Source organism: Limulus polyphemus, unplaced genomic scaffold (genome assembly GCF_000517525.1).
Source record: "Limulus polyphemus unplaced genomic scaffold, Limulus_polyphemus-2.1.2 Scaffold1190, whole genome shotgun sequence".
NCBI lineage: Eukaryota > Metazoa > Arthropoda > Merostomata > Xiphosura > Limulidae > Limulus > Limulus polyphemus.
The window spans coordinates 85,343-107,878 of record NW_013666800.1 but is presented as its reverse complement, the minus strand read 5'-3'; the positions used below and the strand labels follow the sequence as shown (position 1 = coordinate 107,878).

Sequence of the window (22,536 nt, the reverse complement as noted above, 5' to 3'; positions counted from 1 at the left end):
GTAAACTGTTCTTACTGGTTGTTACATACCATGCCACATGCTGTTTAGATCGTAAACTGTTCTTACTGGTTGTTACATACCCTGCCACATACTGTTTAGATCATAAACTGTTCTTACTGGTTGTTACATACCCTGCCACATACTGTTTAGATCGTAAACTGTTCTTACTGGTTGTTACATACCCTGCTACATACTTTTTAGATCGTAAACTGTTCTTACTGGTTGTTACATACCCTGCCACATACTGTTTAGATCATAACATTTTCTTACTGGTTGTTACATACCCTGCCACATACTGTTTATCATAAGTAGCTTTAAACTCGTAACAGTATACATCTATTTATACTTAAATTTTATTGTTTTATTGCTCTTTACACCTTATCTAACTACTATTCATGCTATTATAAGTTGCAAGTCACTTGGGGAACGTGCAGTTCATGTTACGCTATCGAATTATATTACCCAAGAGCTAATCGCATGCGTGCTTCATGAAAATTTTTTATTATATTATTATCATTTATTTTACCTAATACAACTTTAACTAACCTAAACAGTTTCCAATTTTTGCATTTTAGATACTTTTATAACAATAAATAAAGAATACACATCAAAAACAAGAAATATAGTACTTACCTGAAGACTATGAAAATTATGGTTTGCCTGAGCAATGAAAACATTATAATGAGTAATTTACATCAAATTTTGTACTTCTTTGAGGGGTGGCAAATAAATTAGAAAAGAGGGGATGTATAGAGAAAAAATGTCACGTTTCTCACACTAAAGGAAATTCTGGATTTTGTTTAATGTTGCCTTATAAAATTAAGAACTTTATTAAAAAATTAAAAAATTATTAGCTATGATTTTATGCTATACTAATTGGTATAAGATGAACAAAAATTAGTTTAATTTAACTTTGAAAGTAAATCACTAAAAACCTTATGACATGCACAGTAAAGGATGTTCGGAGCAAAAGGGTTAAAAGGATTTGATTGTTTCTTGTGTTAAGTTTTGCATTCATAATAGAGGTATCACATATGCACAGGAATCAAGAATCTTTAAAATACGAGTTTTTATGTTTTTTGTCACATACGTTATTGAAATATATCTGGTGTTTTTATTTCGTTTGACGTCATGAATATATATATATAGAATAAAAATGGCACTTACATTTAACTCTCTTATGCCAAGCAAGAACTTCAGACTTTAGCAACAGTAGTACAGTTTTATGCTGTTAAATTGTAGAGAACTAAATCTTTGGTTAACTGTTAAGAGAATTTCAGTATTTTCAAGTGTATTGTAACTATTTATTCCTAGTTTGTTTAATCTTTGCAAGTAGATTATGCTGATTAGTTTTAAGCCCTTTGCAAAAGTCAGTGCAACAATTACTTTTTATTTATTATTTGCAAAATATTACCAGTTCTAAAAGATTACAACAGTTGCAACTTCGTAATTGGTTTGAGATTTAACTCTGAACATGATCCACAAGTATCAGAACTCAAAAAAGAGTACAGTATATACAAAACATGGTTCATGATATACTCAGTACACTGAGTTTGATGGAGTGGTTTTTGGTAACTTAGATTCCTGATTCAGTTAATTTAGTTTGTGCAAAGTGAGTTTTATGGATTGTTTTCTTTGCAGAACCTAGATTTAGGATTCATTGACTTCATTTTCTATGAAGTTAATTTTATCTGTTGTTTTCTTTTCTTAAACTAGATTCATGGTATATTAAGTTTAGTTTGTGTAAAGTGAGTTTAATGGATTCTTTTCTTTGCTAAAACTAGATTCATGATATTCTGAGTTCAGTTTCTTAAAGAGTGCAGAAGGGTGTCTTGACCAAAGAGTGAGATCAGGGATTGAATAATGTCTGATAGTAAACCAAGAACTATTTAATACAAAGGAGAAAACACGAAAATTCTTAAATTTATAAACACTTCTGTACAGCTGTTAAGTTACACTGCAACTTGTTGACGTCCCAGAACTTTCAAAGTTCAGAGGATGAAAACAATTGACCCTTCTGAGGAAGTTGCTTGGAGGTCTAAAAGATGCACAAGTGGAATCACATCTTTTCCTGAGAAAACTGGAAGCTAATTACTTTTTCAAGGTCTAAACTCAAAGTTCATCTCTTTTTCATTCTCTCTGTCAAAATAAGGAATAAAAAAACATAATGAAAACAAAGCTCATCTTATATTAACTCCCCCTGTATCTTTTAATGGAACTATCTAAGTGGTATCTAGGATGCACATTATCTATTATATCCTGTAGAGTTTTAACAAGAATTATATCTAAACATAAATAAGTCTTGATTGTTAGCTGTTAATATGAAGAAAAACTTTAATAAGAATATATGGCAGAAAAAGTTTGTTGTAAAATACTTAGTTGAAGGTTACTGGTAAAGTATAGGAAGGTGCGGATACACTGAAAATTGGAGGTTTACAGTAGATAGACAGAAACTTGGAGGTTACTGGTAAAGTATAGGAAGGTGTGGATACAGGTTTACAGTAGATAGACAGAAACTCGGAGGTTACTGGTAAAGTATAAGAACTTGTGGTTAAACTGAAATTTGGAGGTTATTGGTTGAGTGTATTTTTAGATTTGGCATAGAATAAAATGAGTAGATAAAATCACAAATACATGTAATAATTCTTAAGACATGAAATTAGTGGTGTAACTGAGGTTTGGCTCTTCAGAGTACAAGTTGTCTTACTCGTGCACGAGGATGTGTTCTGCCACTCCACATGCATTAAAACTTTTGTGCAGGTAAAATTAATTGACCCTATAGAAAAACCTACCTTTTGTGCATAAACCTAAAATTTCTGGGAATTATCACAAAACCACTGTCCAAAAACACATTAGTTCTGTGTAATATAAGGAGTTGTACACTCATGAACCCCTATACAATGCTTTTTATTAAGTGAATCATCCTGTTTGTATAGTATAATACTATTTTATGCATTGTTTTTTTGCCATACAATACAGTACAAAAGTATTATATAATAAATAAACTGAATACAGTGCACATTCAATCAACAAAATTTTACATTCTAAAAAGAACTGATGGTTGATGCCATATTGTTGCCCTATCTTGCTTGCTGACTCACCAGCACGAATAATATTTTCACCCTCTCCTGGAGAGTGAAATACAATTTTCACTTTGAATCACAAGCAGGTGAAGGAATTGGTCTTTTAGAAGTAATTTTAACAGTATTCACATACTATATCAGACACTAAGCACTGATAACTTTTATTAGCAATCCAAATGCTGTGTTCTCAAGGTTAGTCATGAAACTGGCAGGAGATTGCTGCACAACACATAAAATATTATCCCTCTGGATACAGGTATGTCAAGTGGGTATGTCACAACCTTTTTATAGTGTTACATTCTAAAATTAGTTTATTGAAGGTATATGAATAAACTTGGCATTAAAAAATAGTTAATAAATTTAATTTCAATATTATATATACACACATATATATATATATATATGTTTTAATTTCTTAATTTAAAACAAATTGTGATCTTCACTGTTTTTCATCATGTGATACTTCACTCTGAATTGCACATTTTCAAAGTTTCTCGACCTTTATAAGATCTCCATAAAGTTCAGACTTATACATATCCTTGTGCTAAACTGCCAATTTATAAAGAACATTTCATCTGAATTTTTGTACTTTTGCAGCAGAGTGTTTTAGTGGAACTTGTATATTTTAAATACATGTCCCCTCTTTAAACATTGTGCATTATTGGGATGCACGTGAAAAATCTGCATCTCTCTTTTTTCAGTAAGTAAGTTCTCTCTAATCCAAAGCATGTTTAATGATCTCTGGTGATTGATTTTCTGTATCCCTGTTTGTAAACAAGGCATAAATATGTGATAGTGTGGGTAGACTGAATGAGGAAGGTTACAGAGCTTTAGACTGTAGGAAATTATGAGTGAATTTAATTATGAAGAGAATAAATAGGATTAAGGAAGTCTAAAAAATATAATTTTTTCACCTTTCAGGCTGATGTAGACTACTCCACAAACAGTGAGTTGAAGAAACTGCAGTTTTATGGTGCAGGACCAAAGATGTCAGGCTACAGTCCAATAAAAGGTAAGTTGAATTGTTTATTTATTGAATTCTTGGCAATTTTTGTTTTGTTTGGTACCTATTTTAAACTTAGCTTTTGTGATTGTGACATCTTTATATGAATGTAATAGTTATATTACTAATTTGAATGTTTAAACTTAAGCTTTCTTTAGAATATTCATGGTCATATTTTGAAGCTATTGTAGATCAACCAGTACATATTTTTCTTATCAGTTTTGAATATTTTCCAATAAAGACTAGAAAGCTGAAAGATTATTTTGTTGATCACAATATATGAAGTATTACCATTGTTATAGTTCATGTTACCATACCTGGTCTGGCTCTGCCTGATGACTGTGCATCTTGACACTTTTTTATCCATGTAGAGCTTCAGGATAGACAATGTTACATGTTTTATCTTTTGGTGCCAATATGAAAAGGTTCTTACCATTTTCAACTCTGAAGCAACCAACATTGAGTTGGCCATGAGAAAATCATGGACTTTGCAGGTTGAAACCAACAACTTTAAGTGATTGTCCCTGTGCCCTGAAAATAGTTTTTTAGATACAAACATTTAAATATAATTATTTCTGCCAATAATATGAATTTTAACACTTTTATGTTGTGGTTTTTTTCTAAACCTATTGTTACAAAACCTGTTGTTTTACATTATTGGTGAAAATGGTGATATGAATTCTAACACTTTAATGCATGGTTTCTTTCAAAAAATGTAAATGATAACAGTTTTATAGTGACATGTTTTAAAAAAACTAACAGTTATTAGGATCTAGTTAAGCATGATGGAAAATATTGCTTACCTTTTGTGTGTTACTCTTCCTGAGTACGCGTTTCATATCTCCTTCAGTGTTTGTTGAAATAAGATCAAATTTGTTTTTTTCACTGCATGGGTAATAATGATTTTTTATCAATTTGAAAATCAGAAATACAAATTAAAAAACATTGAAGTATAATAATTTCAAACAATTATATGAATTCTAACACTTTTATGCATTGTTTTTTTTTTTAATCTGTTGTTACCAAACTGTTATTATTATTATACTTATTCCATAACTGTTGTACCAAGTGACAGGTGGCAGTATATACTTCTCTCTTTTTTTATGGCTTAAAGGCTGTATGGCAAAATTATAGGCCAAAAAAACTGACCAAAATATTTTGAGATAAAAATAATACCCTCAGAATTCCCTTAGTATGCTTGCAAAGTTTCAGGTCTCTAGGTTCTTTCCTCTTGGAGCTATGGTGCTGACTGACTGACACACACAGAGAAGCTGTTTTATTAGTATAGATATTCAATCCTCTATATAATTCACAAGAAATATCTAGTATTTGGGCACACATTTTTTTCACAAGTTTGCATTATCACAAACTACAAGTGCTATATTATTTGCTAGACAGTAACTGGAAAGAACACTGTAATTCAACAATATGAAATAATAGCACAACAATAAAAAACAGTTATACATTGAAAAGGCTGTGCAACAACAACAACAACATTTTCTTATACATTTGTTCTTTTTTAATTGCTACTCTGTTGAATGACTGTTTTTATTGTGTTTTTTCCATTATTGTTAAATAAACATCAGAAAATATTTGGAATCTGTGAGTCTTTGAGAAAGATGTATGCTGAAACATCAGGATTAAATATTAGTAGAGAAGCTTCAGTGTGTTTATATATTCTTGTTGTTTATATCATCAGTATGATTAGATACTTTTCCTGTTACTTATATTATGGGCCCAGCATGGCCAAGTGGTTAGGGCACTCTACTCACAATCTGTGGATTGTGGGTTTGAATCCCCGTCCAACCAAACATGCTCACCCTTTTAGCCGTGGGAGCATTATAATGTGATGGTCATTCCCATATTCATTGGTAAAAGAGTAGCCCAAGAGTTGGTGGTGAGTGGTGATAACTAGCTGCATTCCCTTACACTGCTAAATTAGGGACAGCTAGCGCAGATAGCCCTCGTGTAGCTTTGTGCAAAATTCAAAACAAAGAAACAAACTTATATTATGTGTACATGTAATAGAGTTTAGCCATATATGTACATAGTCTATATGGTAGATTTTCAATCTCAGGACATTCTTATATAGCATACTTCAAACTTCAGGAAATTTTCATGTGGTATACTTCCAATTTCAAGACATTTCTATATGGTAGATTTGCAAACTCAGAACATTTCTGTATTGTTGGTTTGAAATTTAAGGACTTAAAAGTGGAGACATTTTGCTAATTACTAGCGAGTTCAAGTTAAAAACCTGATTCTGGTTTAGTTAGTTCTTTCCTGGGAAGGCTCAGAAGTTTTGATCCTAATTACTAGCGAGTTCAAGTTAAAAACCTGATTCTGGTTTAGTTAGTTCTTTCCTTGAAAGGATCAGAAGTTTTGATCATTCTCTGACATGATAAACTAAACATTTTAATTGATATTGCAGTCTTATTTGATGTCTCTCACAATGTTAAAAATTATAGGAAATGCAGAAAAAAAATTGGTGCTACATATAAATGAAACTCTTCAGTTTCTACAAAAGAGTTAAACTGCTGTAAACATTAATTAGTGTCCTGAGATAGTTTTTGTTTTTTTCTTACAGGGAGTCAGCATGAGTTTTCAAACAACTTGGCTTCTCAGTTCAAGATAGGAAAAGCTAAAGGAAAAATTAACCCTGTAAGTCACCATTTCCTGTAGCTGTTAATGATCAGTTTTCATCATATTATGATAAAATATACAAGTTCCATGTTTTGAGTATAATTTGTTGGTGCGAAATAGTGCAATAAAAACAAACTAGTGGTTTTTCATGTAGAATTTGTTATAGCAATTTGTAGAATTTGAAAAATGTGACAGATATGGATAGTTGTATTTAACTGTTTTGTTTTTCTTGATAAGCTGTACAGGCATTTTATTGTTAAGTTGAAAATGTAGGCTAATAATATAAAAATTAACTTCAGTTTAGTACTCATCTTTATAAACATTATTTGTAACTAATTAAATTAGGTTTTTGAGTAATTATTAGCTATATAAACCTATAAAACACTGATAACGATAAGAATTGTATAGGAAACTGTGGAAAGGGGACAAAATTTGTATGGAGATTTTGCTATGTAACTTCATAATGTAAACTGAGTTAAGTATTGCTGAAACTAAGTGTTTGAGTTTTCTGTTTCCATGGGATACATTAAATTTGATAGCTAAACTTTCACTTATTTTGCCAGAAAGGAAAACATTTCAATAATAAGAATTAGTAATCTTGATGTGCTGAAAAAATGTGTCATTGTTTCACAAATGAAAAAAAACACTCATTATTCCATGTTCTATTGTAACAATGGCACTCACTGTGCTGTACTCTGTTGTAACACTGACACTCACTGTGCTGTACTCTATTGTAACAATGGCACTCACTGTGCTGTACTCTATTGTAACAATGGCACTCACTGTGCTGTACTCTATTGTAACAATGGCACTCACTGTGCTATACTCTATTGTAACAATGACACTCACTGTACTGTACTGTATTGCAACAATGACACTCACTGTGCTGTACTCTATTGTAACAATGGCACTCACAGTGCCATGATTTATTCTAACAATGGCACTCACTGTGCCATGCTCTATTCTAACAATGGCACTCACTGTGCCATGTTATATTCTGACAACTGCATTCACTGTGCTGTACTCAAGTCTGCATGCTCCATAGTCTCAACACTTATGGGCTAGATAGTACAAAAAATTGTAAATCCTTAGTAAGCTACTTTTATGTACAACTTAATAGAAAACACAAAGCATTAAATTATTCTTACTGTCATCTAAAATTCAAAATGAAACTCAAATCTTACTGAAGCATAAGTAATGTAGTATGTTTATCTTCTGGTCCTCTTTCAGTTGCATAAGTAAATTTAATATATCCTAGCATGATAAATGTAGTAATTATATATTTTGCTTTCTTTCAGTTACATAATTACATTAATAAAACCCTAGCATGAGTAATGCAGTATATATATACATATATATATATATATATATTATAGTTTTAACTGAGAGAATCTATAAAGCTACCAAAGGATCTTGAAGTAGACAAGCAAAGAGGAGAAATGAAACATTAGAGTAAAATTGAATTTAAGTAAATAAATAGTGGCCATAAAATATCTTCCGATTCTTAAATTTATAACAGCAAAGTGTAAAAGTTGACATCTAGGAAATCCAGAACTTGATGTTTATTGAAGGTACTTCGTAGCTACCATCTATAAATTTATAAATTATTTGATTAATACATTTTTGGATAAAAGAAAAGATTTAACACATTTTACTTCTCTACAGTTAAGGTTGAACCTTAGCTGTATTATCTCACAGATTGATCTTATTGTGTGTCACATTTGTGGACGGGGAGATGATGAAGCCAAGATGCTGCTTTGTGATGGATGTGATGATAGCTACCACAGTTTCTGCCTTATCCCTCCAATGCATGAAATACCAAAAGGAGACTGGAGATGTCCACGATGTGTTGCTCAGGTGAAGATTTGTGTCTAATTTAAAATATAAAACATGAGGATAAATTTAGGCTTACAGTTGAAAAAAATTGATCTTAAAATACAGATAAAATTTCAACAAGTAAGTGTGTGTATGAGCTACTCTTTGTTTGATAAATTAATTCCACAAATTAGTAATAATATAATTGTTATGACTCTTTGCTAAAACACGTGAACAAAATTTCATTATGGTAACATGTTGCATGTTTGTTAGGAAATTATTACTTGTCAGATCTCGAACTAAATAAATTGAATTCTTACTCTTTGTGATCCAGTGTTGAATTATATATAAGACTTGCATGCCACTAGCCATGAGCTAACTCTCATCTAAAGTTCATGATGACCTCTTCGTGTGATGATAACCCCCACCAATAGGAGTTGACACATCTTCCTTGTGCAGTATCTTTCCTTAAGCTTCCCTTGGTTTTTCATTCCTCTAAATGTTCTTTTAAGATAATTGAGGTGTGGGGGTTGGATATGATTTTATTTTCTCTGTCAGTTATTTTTGTGCTCATTTACAAAAACTTTAAGGAACTTAAACATAAAACATCTATACATATGAGTTAATACAAGATTAGCATTTCTGTTTTTAAAGGTTTCCTTTCTTGTGAACTGTTTTTATTAAATAAGTTTTTTAAAAAAGTTTTTTTTTTATCTTATAAAATACATCTGTAATCAGTGGCAGTGCTAAATGGGAGGAGAGGGGGGGGGCAAGAAGGGCAATTGCCCACCCAAATTTTTTTCCTTCCTAGTTTGCCCCCCTCCCCCCAAAAAAAATTAAATCCTACATATATAGAGCAACTGTAATGTGTATAACAAGAAAACATGTTCACACCTACACTACAATTTTACGGGATGTTTTTTCTTGTATACTAGAAGTCAACCAAATATATCCTACAATAATAGGTATTCCCTTTAGTGTTGATTTTTTGTACTAATGGTACTACTGTAGTAAATAATTATTTATTTTATTAAATAATGCTCAAAAGAACATTATTCATCATTCCACTTTTAAAGGGACTTATTATCCCCCCCCCCCCAAAAAAAATAATAATTGGCAGATATACTAGAATTGTCAAAAACCTTCTGATCCTTTTCAAGGTTTGTGAGTACTTTGGGGCTTCAAAAGTCAGTACAAAGTAATTTTTGAAACCCATGGTTGGCTCAATGTAATTTAGCACACTAAAATTTTAATAACAAGTCCCTTTAGAATTACACGTGAGTATAAGATGTCTTGTTTTGGCCACCAAAACTTTGGCTTGCCCCCAAATTTTTGGTGCTGGTGCCACTACCGTCTGTAATTCAGAATAAAACTTTTATAACTGAAACCCAGGTTAATATTATATTTAACCTATAAAAAGTTTTTATTTTATATTTATTTTGTATATTCATGTTTTTTGTGCATCCATCACTATTGGTGAATAGTATGTGTGTATATATAAACAGAAAGTAGAGTTGTACTATCAGAAGAGGACAATAATTGTCTTATGAGCTTAACTGTTTTTGCTTCCAGGAAGTGGAAAAACCCCATGAGGCTTTTGGGTTTGAGCAAGCTAAGAGAGACTACACCCTTCAGGAGTTTGGGGAAATGGCTGACCAGTTCAAGTCCGATTACTTCAGCATGCCAGCTCATGTGAGGAAAACCTATCAGGATTTATATATAATAAAGTCCAGTAATTTTTTAGAGATAACTGAAAATTAAATATGAATAGGTATTTCCTGACTGAATAATCAGTCTTTTAACACAGTATCTGTTGTTTTATCATGATAATAAAAGGATAGTTAGCCAATCAATAATTGATAATGATTTTTTTAGATGGTCCCTACTTCAGTGGTTGAGAAAGAGTTTTGGCGACTAGTAAAAGCTGTAAATGAAGATGTCTGTGTAGAGTATGGAGCAGATATTCACACCCTGGAACATGGCTCGGGGTTTCCAACAAAAACTAGCAAGTGTTCTCCACCAGATGAAGAGGTGTGATATCTCATAATAATTTTTAAGGTTTTCTTCAAGTATACAAATCAGTTTCTTTACTAATTAATATAAAAGTTTTGTGATACCAATGAAGAAGATGGTTATTTCCAGAAGTGAAAATAGAAAGTGCAGTATAATACTAGTTTTTGATATTTTGGTTTTTCTGTCACATGTTTCTAAGGAGGAAGCAGGATGAGGGATTTCTAGAAGGAAAATATTGTATATAGTTTATTTTTTAAATAATATCGTATATAATATTAGTAAAACTGTTTAATATTTTTTATTGATCCTGGCTATAACAAAAATGGATATGTTTATTCATAACTCTTCAGTTTCAGTGTGGTAAAGTTACTTTTATTTTATTTTTTAAGTAACAAAATTGTATAATTTTAAAATCTTAGAAATAACTTGTGATTTGTTGTTGAAATTATTTGATATACATATCATTCTGCTGTTCAATAGATTATGCAGTTTTGGAAAGGTGATATATGTTTTGAAAAAGCTACCTTTCAAAAATTAGTTCAAAATTTGATTAGTTTTTCCCTAGTGTTATTCACTAATATAATATCACATGTATTCTTGTGAGAGTTTTACAATTATTTGTTTCTAAGTGATATTTTTGTAATTAAAGAATTTAATACTACATATTTCTAGGAATACATCAATTCAGGTTGGAACCTCAACAACCTCCCTATCTTAGAAGATTCAGTCTTGAGGCACATTAATGCAGATATTAATGGAATGAAGGTACCCAAATTAAACATATACATTTTCGCTATCTTATTGGAATCTTTAATAGGTATATTAAGATTACCAGTAACTTTTAACACGTCACTTTCAATTTAGTCTAGCACAGTCTTCCAACATACAATTGACATTTGAAGGTGTGTCACTCAATACTAAACCTTTTAAAGGCTGCTACCTAATAACATGCAGGTAATATTAATATTTTGGTTATGATTCATTTGGCCTAAAAATTTCTGGTTTTTAATTCTGATAATGCACTAGTTCTTGTCAACATTTGTATTGGGCTAATTAAGAAAGAAGAGTTAACTGTCAGTATTTTTGATGTTTATTATGAAATGCAAGTAACATTAATTGTCAAATATAAATGTTTTTGTAGCTTAATAATCATAAGTAATATTCTTATTGGTGTTATTAATAGTTTTGTGGAATTAAACATTGTGATGCTTTACTCCTTACTCTTATGCTTTAAGAGTTTATTTATTTGTTTTGTTCTTGCATGTGTGTGTGTGTGTGAAACAGTATAAAGAATTTTTGTTAAAGTATGTGGAACAACACTTTGGTTTTGACTACACAGATACCCTGGGTCTATGTTGGAATGTGTTTTGCTACATTTTGCTGGCACAATGAGGATCATTGGAGCTACTCCATTAACTACCTTCATTGGTAAGAAACATAGCTTTCTAACTTTAATTTATTTATTTACCTTCTGTGTGAATTAAAAGACTTATAAGTAGAAAGTCACAGTTAAATTAGCTCTTGCAAAAAAGTAAATTTTTTTTTTTAAGTCAAAGCTAATAGTCAAAATTAATGATCTTAAGGTTTGTTGTGCTAGCATGATTTTTCAACTCTGTGATGTTTATATATATGAATACTGGATGATAAATATATACTGTTTGAGGTTATGTAGTGGATTTTATCAGTAAACTAGTGAGCTACTGAAGTACTAAAAGGTAGAATGACAAGTTTTGTAAAAATGTATCCTGTTTGTTGTTTTATGAAGGGGGGAGCCAAAGACATGGTATGGTGTACCAGGAGAAAAAGCTGAAGTATTTGAAGAGGCTATGAGAGATGCAGCTCCAGAACTGTTTGAAACCCAGCCAGACCTACTTCACCAACTCGTTACTATCATCAATCCAAATATTCTAATGGCTGCAGGAGTTCCTGTACGTATCAGTCTAACCATGTGGCCAAAAAGGGATTGAGCGTGTGACTTAAAGGAATGGTAGCTACGTTTAAAGCATTGATAAGAATTTTACAGTAAATATTCATTCATTAGTTACCCAGGCCATGTTTTTTGTTCAACTTGGGGCACGATGGTGGGTAAAACAAAATGACCTAGCTAACTAGTGAATGAATATTTGCTGTAAAATTCTTATCAGTGCTATAAGTGTTGTAACCAATTCGGCCACCAGTTTTGATTTTATTTCTTTAACTATTTCAGCATGGGCTAGGTCCCTGGGACCGACTTCGTAACCATTTTGTGCTTTTTATAGTTTTCATGCTATAACTTTCAAATTAGTAAGCGAATGTTAACAAAATTTGGCAGATTATTAGTAAACATTACAATGCTTTCATTTGCAAAATATAAATATTCTTAACTAAGTCTTAAGGTTTGTAAAGCAATGTTTTTCTCATGCCTTTTTTTACTTTTCACATATTGCCTATCCAACATGCAAAGTAATTTTCATTTTAAGATTAAAAATACTTTTATGCATCAGAAAATTTTCAAATTTCACATTTAAAATCTTTATAATGTCCAGATTATATTTTATCTGTTATTTTCTGTAACAAATCTCTGTACAGGTTCGGTAGATTTGACTGATTTTGTAACCACCATAAAAAAATTAGGAAATATATATAAATTATACCTCTTTCATTCTAGAATGACAACAGATTATAACATAAAAACATAAATATTTAGACTAAATAGCCTAACTCTCATAACATTATACATTTATATATATTTATCATAATGACCTACAGTTTTGATACCAAACTTATTGACATAAATTAATGAAATAGTAGTTCAATAACATTTTGAATGCGAGTCAACATATGCAATGACATGGCCTTTCATCCGTGACCTGTCTGGAAAGGGTTAAGTCCCACACTCAGTCCTTTTTGGCCACATCTCTTTTTCACACCTAAGGTGTTTTTGGTTAGATATCATTATACACCAACAAACAACAGCAAATAAGAAAGTGACACTTATAGTAATCAACATTAGCTTTAGGACTGCAATCCTATTATTTGGAATAGACTTATACTTTACAGAACCAATCAGATTATTTAAAATATATGGTGGTAAGTTTTCCTCTCTAAAACAATGTTAATAGCTTTCTTTATACTAATGCCATGGAATTTAGATTAACAGTTTCTTATCATCACCCGCATGCACTCAGTACAGCTGTATCAAGCATCATTATTTATGCTAATTGTTTAAGCTAATATCACATGATGCTAAATGCTCTTTAATTAGGAGAATTTTATAACATTTAGCAAAATTGTGCTTAAAAATGAGCAATGAATAATAACTGTCCACCTGTATAATTCTTTTGAAAACTGGAGTTAGGGTTAAGTGATAAGAGTACAGCAGTATCATGAACCAGTCAATCTGTTTAGTGTCAGCTTCCTAGGGTTAAGTGGTAAGAGTACAGCAGTATCATGAACCAGTCATTCTGTTTATTCTAATTTTTCTAGGGTTAAAGGGTAAGATTATAGCAATAGTATGAATCAGACAACCTGTTAAGTAGCATTATAGGGTTAAGGGGTAAGATTATAGCAATAGTATGAATCAGATAACCTGTTAAGTAGCATTATAGGGTTAAATGAATGTTGTGAAGTGTAGGTGTTACAGAAACTTAAGTAAATATACTGGCAACTAGGCATGCATTAAATCATACAAAATAAGTGAAAACCCTGTATTTTATACTATCTGCTCCGAGGATTTCGGCATCATTCATGGTAGGGAAGCAGCTGCATAAATTAAGTCATTCCTGTTTTTTGCTCAGATTTCTTTAGATTACCATTCCTGTTTTACATTAGACAATATTGGCACCTATTAACTTATGTGTTACTTCAGTATTGTGGATAATTCATACATTTCACATTTGAGCAGGCAACAGAAACTTTTTTAACTTTTGTGTGTTGAAAGAAATGAGTCTGAGCAGTTTTTTTTGATTTAAATATATTTGACTAAATTGTCCCTGGAAGTTGCTCTATGTATGAGATGAGGTAACTCGAGTTCACTAGCATATAAAATCAAGTTTACTGGAAAAAAGGAAAGAGTACACTTAGCAATTTGACTTTAGTGAAATGTTCTATATATATATATACTCATTGCATTTTTCAATAAACTCTATGCTGAATGCTCTTTGAAGTTCCCAAGTTCTTTGTTCAGAAATATATAACTCTTTAAAAAGTGATTCTATTTTTGTTTTATTCAGTTGGTTGCTCACAATGATGTGAATGATATTTTCATACATAAATTCTGTATTTACACAGATTTATAGAATGGACCAGTATGCTGGAGAATTTATGCTCACTTTTCCACGAGCATATCATGCTGGCTTCAACCAAGGCTACAATTTTGCTGAAGCTGTCAACTTTTGTCCAGCTGATTGGGTAAGATGACTGATGCTATCTAGAAATACACTATCCTACCAAAAGTCATAGGATACACCTCTGATTGTAGGAAATGGATGTGATGAGGAAATATGCAAATAGTTTGGCCTATAAGAGTGATCTGCGGAAGTCATTTCAATCTTGTATGCTGAACGATAAGTACTCGGAAAGAGCTAACGGAGTTTCAGGGGGGAAGGATAGGTGGATGTTATTGCACAACAATTAAACATTCCCAGATCCATAATAGGCAGCATGCTGAAGAAATGAAAGTCCACAGGTGACAATGAGCCCAAGAAATGATCAGGTAGGTGTAAAATACTGACGAACAGGAGCCGACACACCTTGAGAAGGCTGTTTACCTCATCTTGCCATCAGACTCTAGAGTATCTGCGTTTAGAGATACGAGCAGTCACAGGCATTTCTATGAGTGTTTTCCACGACATGTCGAGAGTTGCATCCCATAAATTTTCATGGAAGAGCTGCAGCCCACAAGCCATTGATAACAAAAACAAATGCACACTGTTGATTGGCATGGGGCAAGGCACACCGAACTTGGACCATGGATCAATGGAAATCGGTCCTGTGGAGCGACGAGTCATGCTACACACTCTTCCAGTCTGATGAACGTGTTTGGGTATGGAGGATGCCTGGAGAACGCTTATTACCTGAGTGTATTATCCCAACAGTGAAGTTTGGAGATAGCGGTATCATGGTCTGGGGGTGCTTCTTGTGGTATGGACTAGATCCACTGGTCGCAATGCTTGGATCTATGAATGCCGAGTCCTACATTGATGTTCTAAATACAATTGTGTGTGTCCTACATTGTGGCAATTTTATGGTCTGAAGAGAATAACATCAGAGCCCCGACCTCAACCTGATAGAACATCTTTAGGATGAACTAGAACACAGAATTAGGGCAAGGCCAAGACAGCCCTCTTCAGTAGTTGAGCTTACTAATGCTTTAAAGCAGGAGTGGAGCACAATACCACCAGCTTTCTACCAGAAATTAGTAGAGAGTCTTCCACGACACATTGAAGCAGTCATTAAGGCTAAAGGCGGGCCAACACGCTGTTAATTTCTTGGAATAAAGACATGTTTTATTATAACTACCTGTGTCCCATGACTTTTTGTAAGATAGTGTATTTGTGTATGTAGTTTTGGTTTAATGTTTAGAAGTACATATTTTTAAAAGTTTGTCTGTATATGATAAACTTCTGCAGTCCAGAATTTTAAGGACCTTGCATGCCATCCTAGAGTGTAGAACATTGATGTGAAAAAAACAAAAGTTCTTGTCCGACATGCAAAAAATAACAATAAAACTTGTCCCTCACAAATGTCTTGTTGTCTTAAGCTTTATGCAATATGAATTTCACACCCCTGACTATAAACTGAAATAAATCAAACCTTAAATAGTTATGCAGTCTTCAAGTAAATGTAATTTTAACTGCAGTTAAACAAGCTATTAAAGTACAAGAGATATTCTACCCTTAAGAGAAAGAAGAAAATTTATGTTTCCAAGATAAACTATCATAAGTTGAAAGGTTACAGTCTATGAAATATCTGAAATCTACTAGATTAACTGAAAATGTTAACCTATGAAATATCCCAGGTATACCATTATTAGCTATAAAGCTTTAACCTGTGAAATGTCCAGATATAAAATTATTAATTGAAAGGTAACACTAAAAAGTATTTGAAATATAAAATCATTAACAGAAAAAAGTAGGCTAAGATATACCATTACTGATAGAAAGGTGACAGTCTATGAAGTGTCCGAAATATATAATTACTAGTAGAAAGGTTACAGTCTATGAAGTGTCCAAGATATACCATTACTGGTAGAAAGGTGACCGTCTATGAAGTGTCCAAGATATACCATTACTGGTAGAAAGGTGACAGTCTATGAAGTGTCCAAGATATATGATTACTAGTAGAAAGGTGACAGTCTATGAAGTGTCCAAAATATATAATTACTAGTAGAAAGGTGACAGTCTATGAAGTGTCCAAAATATATAATTACTAGTAGAAAGGTGACAGTTATGAAGTGTCCAAAATATATAATTACTAGTAGAAAGGTGACAATGCATATATGAAGTGTCCAAGATATATAATTACTAGTAGAAAGGTGACAATGCATGATGCATTCAAGATATATTATTGGTATCTGAAAGATGATAATCTATCTAATACACGCCATTATTAACATAAAAGTAACATAATTTACACTAGAAAATAATCATTATTAGTTGAAAGGTAACAATCTGGGATGTTAACAATATGCTTCATTAACTGAAACGTGATAAACAGTCTAGATAGCAAACTTAGTTTTCTAAAGATTTGTAGTTTAAGCTGAAAATCTGCTACACTGTTCATGGGAGCCACATCATTAAATAAATTTAAATGCAGTTTTGTAAAACATCAATATTACATAATATTGTCAATACCATCTTCAACTAAAATTAACAATATATGCCATTTTTTTCCAACGTAAAAAAACCTAACAAACTATATAAGAAACCAGCACTCCATCAACTAAAAGCTATTGTTAGAATAAAATTCCATCATTACCAGAAACTTAACCACCAACCTATTTTCAAGAAAGCCAATTATTAATAAACACTGTAAAATTGAAGCAGTTGGGATAAATTCTGATTAATATTATAGGTTTTAAAACTAGAAATTTGCAGGAGGTCACACACATATAATTATCTGGAAATACAAGCAGTGTAAACTGTATTTCTTTTGAACATTAAATAAGTGACACAAAACTATTTTATACTTTGATTTTTTAATGAAAACTAGTTAAAACGAACAAAAGCATCATGTTTGGCAAGTTTATTTAAGCGTATGAAAAATTCTGTATGTTCACAGTAGTGCATGAACCAGAGAAAGTAGGACACTTCTCTTGAGACAATGATTTCTGCTGCAGTCCTTTGGCTGCATCATGTAATTTTTTTGACAAAGTCGGGAACACCTGAAATAAACAAAATATTCTTTTTTTTTTTCAGTTCTCTGAAGTTGAAATACATTCAACAACATTCCTACAACTTCAAATGCGCAACATCAAACTGAAGCTGCCAGACCAAATCCTTGTGTTATCTTTAAGACCTATTACATAAATTTAAAACCTTTCTTGAAGTATTTTTATAACATTGAAACGTTCACTATCACATTCAAATCATTAGTGGAAAAATTTATCTCATAGATATTTATATTTTAAAGTTTATCATTTTATTTCTAATAAACGCCAATGTTTAAGGTTATAAATTCTGAAAACTCCTGAGTTTTATAAGATACTAGTTTATATCAGAAGTATATCTCAATATTCCTGCCACCTATTCAACCATTATTAGCTCTCTCATATTATAACAACCACCATTATCTTCTTTGGTATGATACAACAATACTGAACATACTAATACAACATGTGTTTATATTATAACAATTTCAATGAAGTTTACCTGGCTACAATGAGAAAAATACTCACCCGTGGAAGCAATCCAATTGTAAGCAGGAGATGGAAAGATTGCTTTTGGATCATCGAAGTAAGTAAGCACATAATCAAATCCATTCTGTAAATTTACATTCAAAATTAAAAAACACAGTAAAACTCTATAATAAATAACTGACTGAATTTAAAAAGTCTGCATTTTCAAGTAACTTGCAAAAGGCAATTTTAAACATTCAAAGAACACAAAAGCCACGCAAAAAGTGTGTTAAAACTTGAAAAATAAACATTTCTCATAGTAACAAACAGAGTTATTATTAAATAATGCAGTAATCCAAAAATATTCTTATAATCAGCAATTCCAAAGTTAATATGTATACATCAAAAGAAAGGCAAAAAGAAAGTTGATTTTAATGAACAGGCCACCCGTGGCTGCAGACAGGTGAAAGGCAGTAAGAGTTGAGATGTTGTGGATGTAAACACTCAACTTTGTACCCTTAATGACTTTTCCACGACTGTTGACTGGTTTCTCATCTGCATTTTGTCTGATACATCGGATATCCCCAACGCTTTCGGGTGCTATTAACCACAGGAAATCTCCGTTATGACTTTCGGATGATGACTGGAAAGGGTGAAGGTTTTTCTGTTTCTTTAAATCGAGTTTTGGATTTATATTAAGTTCATTATTGTTTTATAGTGCTGGTGTTGATCACCTACTGACAATTAATGTAATTGAAATAACAGTTTTGAAGCTATACCTCTTATTATATATATACACGTAGTAATAAGGTTCATCATTTTTTCTGTATGCTTGTCTGGAAAAAAACATTTACTTAGATAAAACTTCCTTGCAATAGTGAAATTTTGATTCACTCCATAAACATGTATATATATATATAGTGCTTTAGGTGGCTTTATAAGTACAATAAGCGTTAGTTTTGCTCAGCCAATACTGTGAAATAGTCACTTTTAGTATTCAGACATTTTAAAAGTGGTTTAAAATGACCAATTTTTATGGCTGTCATTTTGTTACAACAAGATCCCTATTATTAAGTATTATCCTACTTAATGATACTACAAATTGACAAACTTTTGTTGTTGATATAATGTACAATTACACTGTCTTGTTTTAGTTTAACTTTCAACACATCTGTTTATTATGCCTAGGTTTTTCTCAAAAGCATTATAATATCAATTACTTTTCAAATCATAATCATTTCTTGAAACTTTCCAGATATTTTGAACAGTGTATCAATTCAGGGACTGCAAGGATAAGTGGTTGAGTAAAATTATTTTTTTCAAATGTGATGAATGCAAAGTTGACTGAAATAAATTTTCAAACACAGAAAATGAATATTTTGGGAAGCTTGGTTTTCATAAACATACATCTTACTTCATCATAGCTTGTATATAAACATACATCTTACTTTATCAAAGCTTGTATATAAACATACATCTTACTTCATCAAAGCTTGTATATAAACATACATCTTACTTCATCAAAGCTGTATATAAACATACATCTTACTTCATCAAAGCTCGTATATAAACATACATCTTACTTCATCAAAGCGAATAAGGCCGTATAATCAACTTTGAGAAATAGTTCTTCACTCTGACACACTTCTGACTCTCAGGGCAATTTGGATGATCCACTGCTCTAGAAACTAGCACCATGACATTAGACAATGAATCTACCTAAATAAAACAAGAGATGAAGCATTTTATTTTATGCAATGATTCATTCCTTAATAAATAAATAAAAAGATGAAGCACTTTTAACACAACATTACTATAAAAAGTAAAACTGTACCAATTAACAACATAATCGAATTCTTGTATTATAAAAAATACATGAAAGATCATTATGAGTAATTACATTCACATTAAAACACACAAAACTAGAACCATTTTCTCTTCATCTTAAAACACGCACGACTGTTTAACTTGTATTACATTTTTCAAGATAATGTTTTCGAATGTTTCAAAAGATTAAGTTATTTTAGATATTAAATATAACTCTCTTAAACACACTATTATTTCATCTGGAATATTATTATTTACATTCTTTAAAGACTACATTTTGCTTTAATGTTTTCACTTACCACTGCTCGTCTGATATAGACATAGTCTCTGCAGTACAATGGATACTAAAGTATAAATATAAAAAAATTTTTGCATAAATTACACTTTCATTGTAATATGTCTGACGTGAAACAAATAATGCCCTGATAGACTATATCATTCAACAAACAATTTTTTACGTTTCTTTTTGTAGGAAACTGCTTGAAGTCAAACAAAAGTGTAAAGATATACTATAATATTCAATAACTAATTTATATTTACATAAATGTTTGTAGTGAATTACCTTCCACAAAACTAAAAATGTGAGAATACACTATCTACTCAACAAACAATTTTTATTATTATTTATTTTTACGTATATATATATATATTTTGGAAGAAATTACCATTTAAAAAGTAAAATTGCTAAGATATACTATACTATTCAACAGTCAATTTGATTTTCATACATATTTATACAGTACTGCCCATCAAATAATAACCAGATATACTGTACTACTCAACAAAGATTTAATTTTACATTAATTGTTTTTGTGGAATTGTCTATCGTGAAACAAATAAAGCCAAGATATACTACTAAATTTATTTTAATATAATTTTTTTATAGTTTGTTTTTGTATAAATCTTGAGAGGAAATTGCCTGACTTAAGAAAGAATATTCAAAAATATAAATTGTTCAACAAACAACTTGTTTTTAGATACATCTTTATGGGGAACCGCCTGTCATAAAATAAATAATGCCAAAATATACTATGCAATTCAACAAACAATTTAATTTTACAATTTTTGTAGGGAATAGCCCAGTATCAAACAAACAATGCCAAGGTATTTATAGTATTCAACAAACAATTGGTATTTATATACATTTTTGTAGGGAATTGCCTGTATGAATGAAAAAATGCCAAGGTTAAAAAAAAACACATTCAACAAATAGTTATATAGGAATTTGCCTACAACAAGAAAATATAAGTATGTTATACCATTCAACAACTATGAGATGGAAAAAATATTTTTATAATCATTATGTTTTATTAGTTATACGAGATGCTACTTGGGTATAGACCCATAAACAGAGTTCAGAAGATCAAAATAGGGCAGTGAGAATAACCTGGCGAGAAACTCACTTGAAGTAAAAATGTATAGTAGAGATGGCTGGTACGTGTATTAAAAATGTTAGTCAAAATATACAAGATGGTTAGTTGTTGTAAACAAAGGCATCAATCATTGAAAAAAACAGAAATTTCCCAAATACATTAAAAAGCCAAAGGACGAAAGGTCCACTCAGTGAGAAGAAGGCGATGACATTAAGAAAGAAAATCAGCCATATACAACATCAAAAATAATCTTATTGGGAATGAAGCGGAGAAACTGTGGAGTAAAAGGCCACAAGAACAAGTCATCAAGAAATTAATGTCACTTTTTTTAGATGAAAAAACCTGAACAACTTGTGTATCAAAACAAAACATTTATTAAATGAAATAGTCTCCATTCTTATCGATGATGCTTTTCCATCTTACAACCAGGTTGTTAATGCCCTGATTAAAGAAATCACTTGGCTTTGAAGCAAAAAACATGTCGATGTTCTCTTTAACACCTTCCATATTTGCATACGTTTTCCCATTAAGATGGTATTGCAATGAACAAAAAAGAAGGTAATCTGATGAGGCTATATTTACAGAATATGGTGGGTGAGGAAGAACTTCCCAACCCAACTCCATAATCTTGTGTTGTGTCAAAAGTGCCACATGTGGACGTGCATTGTCGTGAAAAAGAAGAACACCTTTCCAGTTGACAAGTGAAGGGCATTTCTGACGAAGGGCTTGATTTAAACGTTACATTGACAGTTCACTGTGGATTGAGGAGTTCAAAATGAATTACTCCTTTGATGTCGGAAGTGAGTTTTGTCTAGGACTGAGCCATTGTATTTGGTTTTTAATATTCACATAGAGAATCCATTTTTCATCACTGGTGACAATTCTGTCCAAAATGGTTTACGCACATTACGCGCCAGAAGAGATGAAGCAACGTTCACACATTGGAAACAATGATCATTGGAG

At 31.5% G+C, this 22,536-nt stretch overlaps 1 protein-coding gene and 1 long non-coding RNA gene across 2 annotated transcripts in view; one reads left to right on the top strand and one right to left on the bottom strand.

Moving 5' to 3' along the window:
- Positions 1 to 22,536, top strand: part of LOC106462519 (lysine-specific demethylase 5D-like) — a 75,328-nt gene that overhangs the window by 12,070 nt on the left and 40,722 nt on the right. Inside the window, exons 6-14 of the mRNA XM_022389814.1 lie at positions 4,005 to 4,095; positions 6,674 to 6,747; positions 8,395 to 8,586; positions 10,117 to 10,236; positions 10,420 to 10,575; positions 11,230 to 11,322; positions 11,897 to 11,985; positions 12,323 to 12,485; positions 14,827 to 14,946. Of these exons, the coding sequence (XP_022245522.1) occupies positions 4,005 to 4,095; positions 6,674 to 6,747; positions 8,395 to 8,586; positions 10,117 to 10,236; positions 10,420 to 10,575; positions 11,230 to 11,322; positions 11,897 to 11,985; positions 12,323 to 12,485; positions 14,827 to 14,946 (1,098 nt within the window). The remainder of the gene's footprint in view (positions 1 to 4,004; positions 4,096 to 6,673; positions 6,748 to 8,394; positions 8,587 to 10,116; positions 10,237 to 10,419; positions 10,576 to 11,229; positions 11,323 to 11,896; positions 11,986 to 12,322; positions 12,486 to 14,826; positions 14,947 to 22,536) is intronic.
- LOC111086557 lies at positions 17,718 to 20,528 on the bottom strand. The gene is made up of 4 exons (XR_002611292.1): positions 20,500 to 20,528; positions 19,957 to 20,092; positions 18,434 to 18,518; positions 17,718 to 17,920 (listed from the first exon to the last, which is right to left on the bottom strand). It is a non-coding gene; the product is annotated as an uncharacterized LOC111086557 (long non-coding RNA).